Consider the following 7,202-nt stretch of genomic DNA (forward strand, 5'->3'; position numbering starts at 1 on the left):
CTACATCCTCAGAACCAGGACGTACATCAATGCCCTGCACAATATTCCCGACGCCCTTTGGCATAAGAACATGTTGCATCATGTAAGCCCACATAGGGTAATTGTCCCCATCCAACCTGTTCTCAGCAGCAAACATCTTGAACACATGTGTGTTGTTGTCAACCATGGAAAATGTATGCACCTGATGTGAAAACTACCCGAAATGAAGAGAAACTGAGTGAGACTATCACGTGCTATATAGCACAACCCGCAATAGACTGTATAGGACCTATTATGCAGAAACCGGCACGGACAAAAATTCTACACTACATGACGAAATTGCATGTGCAGACCTAGGTGCCTGTAGTGGAAACGGAGGCCGACATGAGCCTCAGAAATCTGAGCAGACTGAGCTCTACTAGCCCACCCAAAAGTTTTGTCGACCTGCGAACGCTCACCAAAGCTCATTAAAATCGAAGAAAGCGAGCAGACGTGTGTTGGAGCTGCTGGCGACTAAGCCCGGGAGGATGTAACCTGCTTTGAAACCAATTGTTGGAATTAGGGTTGCAAGAAAAAACACAGCTTGGAGAAGACGAAGGAAGCTCAAGGCACACAACTAAGACTGTATTACTTAGTGTGCAATGGAAAGATAGATAGCCCTAGAGTGATGGGTATATATACACTGCACGGGAAAAAAAACCTCCTAAAGAGGGAAAAAATGCCCCGGTGGTCCTACTGTGTTCACACACATTACTACCACATGTATATGGTAACAAAAAAGCAATATGTGGGATAAAACTACAAACAATTGAACTGAGTGTGTGTGTGTGTGTGTGTGTGTGTGTGTGTGTGTGTGTGTGTGTGTGTGTGTGAGAGAGAGAGAGAGAGAGAGAGAGAGAGAGAGAGAGAGTCGACACAAGTGACGGAGTTCTACTTCCAAATACACTAGCCCTAAAAACTGGCACCCCTTTCAATATTTCTTTCTTTTTTTGATGCTTCACAAGGTACAATGTCCGAAGATCCTCTTTCTACAATGTTCCCAAGTTTATTTTCCCAAGAGAGGCCCTGTCAATATATTAGACCCTTGGCGTAAAAGCATACAAGGTGAAAATCTTTGGTCTCCAAAGCTCCAAACCCCAAAAGCTTGCACCCTGAGGGCCGTCCCGCAAAACATAGAATTTTTGTACAGGTGCCACGTCAACAGCTCCATGATTTCCACGTTGTCCGTACGGCTAGCCATGTCAACAAGATACACAATTTTCTTTTCTTGAAGGGTTTAGAGCGCTCCCTCATACACCCATTAAAGCAACATTTTAGAAAAGGGCCCTCTTAAGTTTGGAGGGCCCTTTTAAAATTTTATTGTGCGCCATATGCTCTTTAAAAGGGAGCTCCCAGTCGCCTGTATCAACAATTTCAGAGCACACCCACCCCTTTTGACTTGTAAACCTCCTATAGCAAGTTATAATGGCGTTATTGAAATGTAGGGGGTGGTAGGACCCCCTAAAACTTTTGTGCAACAATTTAGGTGAAGGGCCTTTAATTTTTTGGGAGCCCTATGAGGCACAAATAATTTTTTTGGAGGGCCCCCTAATAGCACCATTAGAGGGTCTATGGGGGAGCCCTCTTAGGCCCCTCAACCGGTGATCTTAAGTTGGGAGGGTTAGGATCAAATTTATTAAAACCCTAACCCTCTGTTGTTGCCATGTCACTAACTTGTGACATCTTGACAAGCTTCCTATGGTGTATGTTGTCTCTTGATCTTCTTCAATCGTAGAGTATGTCGAACATGTGCATTCATTGCATTTTGAAGGCATGTAGCATCTTCAAAAATGTGGACATGGATTCATGATGATAGTAATAGTCAGAGCGGCTTCTGGTTAGCATTATGCAAGGCTCTGACAAGGTTGAGTAAAGGTTGTTAGTCAGGGGCTGCTGAAAACGCAGCCATGGTTGGAAATGCTTTGATTGGCATGTATATCAAGTGTGAATCTACCTGCATGTGCTTACAACATCGACATCGACATTGAGAGGGTGCATTGGGGCAAGATTAACTGGTGGCTGGCTAGCTATCGCAAAAAACAAGCACAAAAATGGTAGTGCAACTGTGCAAGGCATAAGTAATGGAGAGGCTAGCTGGTGGCAAGGATTCCGAATGGCAATAAGGGGAAGTCCAGACTGCACAACTGAAGAAAAATCCAGAGGGGCATTCTTCCCTGCTGGCACATGCAGATTGGTGGAAAAGGAAGAGAAGCCTGCCGAACCCACCTCAGCATGGGCAGCCTTGCCCCCCTCGGAAGGTCACCCTTCCATGAACTTTTCAGCAGAAAACTTGAACATGGCGAATCGCAGCAGTCACAGCTGTGACCGTCAGCTTTTCCTTTGCGTCCAGTGTGAATTGGAAGGACGTGGAAGGAAATTGAGCAAGAGACTTCCTTTGCACTGTCAGAATATGGTGTTATTGTCACGCAATCAAACACGACACAAGCTTTGCAGGAGGTTACCACGCATTCTGCACTGGGCCCTTGTGGATTAGCAGCAAACAGTGGCTGGCATATGGACAGGCAGATCAGCAGGACCTCTCAACACAATGGACATCTATTGATATCACATCAATGCAAGATCAACAAGAAATGTCAACGGTGGCTATATCCTTGTTGAGGCAATTGAAGTTCATGACCTTGTAACTTCATATAGAGTTGCATGCTTTACAGATGCTCGGTACCCCCAACATGTACACCCACATCAACCCAGCGGCTATCTCCTGACTGCTTCAAATTGGCGATCTCCATTCTCATGCGTTCAATGTTTTGGGCCTCCTCTTTCATGCCCGCAGCCACATATATACCACTCATCAAGACATAGGCTGCAGCATTATATCCATCTAATTGTACTGCACACTCAAATGCAAATCTTCCAAGATTTACATTTCCCCATTTTCGACAAGCGCCTAGAAGAGCAGACCACACTGGAAGATAATCAGACGATGGCATCATCATAATTACCCTCATGGCTTTGTCAAACATCCGTGCACGTCCGAAAAGATCAACCATGCAGGTGTAGTGTTCTTTGTCCGGTGTAATCCCATATTTTTGTCTCATGTTATCAAAATGCATTTGGCCTTCATCCACTAGACCTGAGTGACTACATGCATTGAGCACATTAACAAAAGTGATTGCATTTGGAGAGATGCCTTCTTGTTGCATCCACTGAAAACATTCCAAAGCTTCCTTAGCCAGCTCTTGACGGGCATATCCTCCTATAAGTGCACTCCATGACACTACATTTGGAGAGAATCCCTCACTCCACATGCGCTCAAAACAGCCCAATGCTTCCTCACCCTGCCCTTGTCGGGCATATCCTGCAATCAAAGCACTCCAACAGACGACATTCCGGACAGTAAGCTCATCAAGAACTTCTTGTGCTTTCTTAAGTACGCCACATTTGGCATACATGTCAACCAAAGCATTGCCAAGCACAACGTTTCTTTCCAAGAGCCCCTGACTAACAATCTCATCGTGCATTTGTTTGCCCATGTCAGCTTCTTGCAGAATTCCACATGCCTTCAAGATGGAAATATAGGTGATTGCATCTGGAAAGAAGCCCTCCCTTCGCATCTGGTAAAAACAGCCTAGAGCTTCCTCACCCTTCCCCTGTTGGACATAACCTGCAATGAGTGCATTCCAAGAGACCTCATCCCGGACAGGAAGATCGTCAAAAACATTTTGTGCTTTTGCAAGTGCACCGCATTTGGCATACATGTCGACCAAAGCATTGCAAAGCACTACATCTTTTTCCAACAGCCCCTGATTAGCAATCTCCTCATGAAGTTTGTTACCCATGACAACATCTTGTGTAATGCCACATGCCTTCAAGATGCAAGCGTAAGTGATTGCATTTGGAGAGAAGCCCTCACTTCGCATCCTTTGAAAACAGCATAAAGCTTCCTGGCCCTGCCCCTGTTGGGCATATCCTGCAATCAACGCACTCCAAGAGATAACATTTTGGAAAGGAAGCTCATCAAGCACTTTTTGTCCTTTTGTGAAAAAACCACATTTGGCATACATGTCAACCAAAGCACTACCAAGGACAAAGTCTCTTTCCAATAGCCCCTCACTAATAATCTGACCATGCATTTGCTCACCAATGCCAGCTTCTTGCGTAATGCCACATGCTTTCAAGATGCAAGCATAGGTTATTGCATCTGGAGAGAAACCCTCACTCCGCATTTGCCGAAAACAACTCAGTGCTTCTTGGCCACGGCCTTGTTGAGCATATCCCGCAATCAATGCATTCCAAGAGATCGCATCTCGGACAGGAAGCTCATTAAAGACTTTTTGTGCTTTCAAAAGTACACCACACTTGACATACATGTCGATCAAAGCATTGCAAAGAATGACATTTTTTTCCAAGAGCCCTTGACCAATAATCTCACCATAGATATATTCACCAATGTCAACTTCTTGCATAATGCCACATGCCTTCAAGGTGCAAGCATAGGTGATTGCATTTGGAGAGAGGCCCTCACTTTGCATCCGATGAAAACAATTTAGAGCTTCTTTGCCCTTCCCATACTGGACATACCCTGAAATAAGCGTAGTCCAAGAGACAACATTCCGCACAGGAAGCTCATCAACGACTTGTTGAGCGTCGACAAGTGCACCACACTTGGCATACATACACACCAACATATTCCCTAAGTAAGTATTCTTCTCAAGTAAACCACTATCGCGAATATAGGCATGTATCCTACTGCCTTGGTAGAGATCCTTCTGCTCAGCACAGGCTCTTAGAGAGGTAGCAAATGAGAGAATCTGTACTTCCTCATTCTCGTTCTCTTCCTCTCCATGTTTGGATTTTCTAGCTAATATTGCTTGTCCCACAGTGGTGTCAGGTAGTTTGGAGCTCTGTGGAAAGAAAAACAGTGTCTCTCTCTCTCAAAAAAAAACAGAAGAAACGCGCGCACACACAAGTGTTCTTACTTTGATAGCAGGTCCCCATAGCCCTTTGATTTCGCTAGTGCAATGCGGACGTTTTGAAATCAGAACGTTCTTAAAGAGCATCGTTCCGCACATCAGTGTACGTACACCGTCCGAACGATCAAACTTAAGAGCAGAGGACTTCAAAATGTAGAGTGTTTCACAAGATCCATTTGCAGTGAGTTAGTGAAATAGGAGGAGATACAAACAGAATTCGCAAAATGAAAGTTTTCCAACCATTGTGATAAAGGCCAATTAAAATTCTTTCTGATTTTGCCACAAATTTTGAAGGCTTTTGTCGTTGCTACACTAAAATGTGTAAAAAACTTTACTAGTTCTTTTCAACCAACGTGCCAATTTAATTCGCATTTGGATTTTACCTAGTGATTTCGTAGTTTAGCTTGTAATGAATTGCATTACATCCATTGAGAGAGAGAGAGAGAGAGAGAGAGAGAGATTTATTATCATCCTCGGAGGTCAAATATGACCTATGGGACCAAAGTTACATGTGATGTAGTATGTGTGTGGCTGATGAGTGATTCTCGATGCTCCAAAATTGTGGTGATGAGAGTCGCAATGGAGACCCCACACTATGGCTGGTAGAGGAAAGTGTGTAGGTCTAAGTCATGGTGGCTAAAAATTTGAGGGAAGCAAGTTCAGATGTGACAAAAAGCTGAGCACTCTAGTAGTGTGTGGTACTCAGACTCTCGAACTTGCAGTGAGCATAATATGCACAATTGATTTGACTCTTCTCTATTGGCTCAACACCCTGTCTCACATCGAAGGAAGTGGGAGCTAAGCCAAATGGCTGTGATAGTGCATATCGCTGACAAAGGAATAGGTTCAAGCATATAAGGGTGAATACGGTTTCCACTTTCAGTGAAGAACATGGTTTTGTAGTTGGGGACAATATGCGTGGTGTAATGTATGAAGTGTGACCCACCGACTTCCTCCCAAGTCGAAATACATTGGCGTTGTAGAAAAGCTTCATTCACTTGGGAGTCAATTGAGGCATCATGTAGTAAGTGTAATGCATCTCATCTCCCAAACCACTTCTTTATGCATTGCATCCATCCCATGCTCAAGATCTTGCTTTTATGCTTCTTTTGAACTTTTTTACTTGCTTCCCATGCAATTGTAGGAAGTCGATGTGAGGGGTTTCGATGCATCTTTATTATGTACTCCACAACCCTTTCCATGCCCATAACCTCAATTGGAGGAGATACTCACACAAGAAGTATGGTGTTTATGTCTTAACTTGGAGAAAGTTTGTAAGAAAACACTTTTGGACATTTTCAAACTCTTTCCAAGTAGACTTTGAGATGCTCCCGTCCCAAAACTTCGACTCCATAAAAAAGAACCAGTGTCACCAATTGCGTAAAAAAGGTAGAACCCAACACTTGATGTTTCCCGCATTGCACATGTTCTCAAATGCATGGTACACTCTCTTTCCTGCTTCTAAATGACACAATATAGCACATTTATGCCACTTGTGATTGGCCGGAACCTCAAGGCCAAGGTACTTAAAGCTCTCGACAACTCCAAGTATCTCATTGTTGTACTTCAAGGCTTCTCCTTATGGTTGGTTTTCACAAGCATAACCTTTGTTTTGGATTCATTCACAATCAGCCCACTATGCAAGTAAAAATTCTCAAGGACAACCATAAGCTTTTGTGCATACTCTAAAGTGTGTGCTTGAAGCACTACATCATCCACATACAACAAAAACATGATTACCGCATTGCAAATAGTGACCTCTTCAATGCCTTCTTCTTGCATAAAGTCAAGTACCATTTGTTCCAATTGATCGATGCATAAACCAAAGAGAGTTGGTGACAACGGACATCCTTGTTTAACCCCAGTAGTGCTTGCAAAATTTTATAAAATTCCTCTTCACATGTGCAATTGACACATCACCTTCTCATAGATTTAACAAACCGCAAGTATAAACTCACTTAGCACATGGATTTCTTCCATCCTTCTCCGCAAATTATTACGTGGAATCGTATAAAACCCTTTCTTAAAGTCCACAAAGCAACAATACAATCGCTTGCCTTTCAACCGACTTTCCTCCATGAGAACACAAAGAGTGACAAGATTATCAATGGACGAAATCCTGCTTGTTCTTTTTCCTGCATGCCATTCTTTTCATCCCAATCAATCAAATTTATCTTCATTATGCACCCAAACAACTTCGCCCCCATAAGAGATCCAATCATTATAGTCCGGTAGTTATTTACATTGTTT

The 7,202-nt window shown here is 43.3% G+C and overlaps 1 protein-coding gene across 1 annotated transcript; it reads right to left on the bottom strand.

Annotated features, from left to right (window-relative positions):
* Nucleotides 1–1,897: 1,897 nt before the first annotated feature.
* Nucleotides 1,898–5,134, bottom strand: LOC147448962 (pentatricopeptide repeat-containing protein At3g53360, mitochondrial-like). The gene is made up of 2 exons (XM_086521352.1): nt 4,959–5,134; nt 1,898–4,883 (listed from the first exon to the last, which is right to left on the bottom strand). Exons 1-2 carry the CDS (start codon nt 5,049–5,051, stop codon nt 2,685–2,687), a joined length of 2,292 nt encoding a protein of 763 aa, XP_086377478.1. The 5' UTR covers nt 5,052–5,134; the 3' UTR covers nt 1,898–2,684.
* Nucleotides 5,135–7,202: the final 2,068 nt, after the last annotated feature.

Source organism: Adiantum capillus-veneris, chromosome 10, assembly GCF_014529385.1.
Source record: "Adiantum capillus-veneris isolate H3 chromosome 10, ASM1452938v2, whole genome shotgun sequence".
Lineage (NCBI taxonomy): Eukaryota > Viridiplantae > Streptophyta > Polypodiopsida > Polypodiales > Pteridaceae > Adiantum > Adiantum capillus-veneris.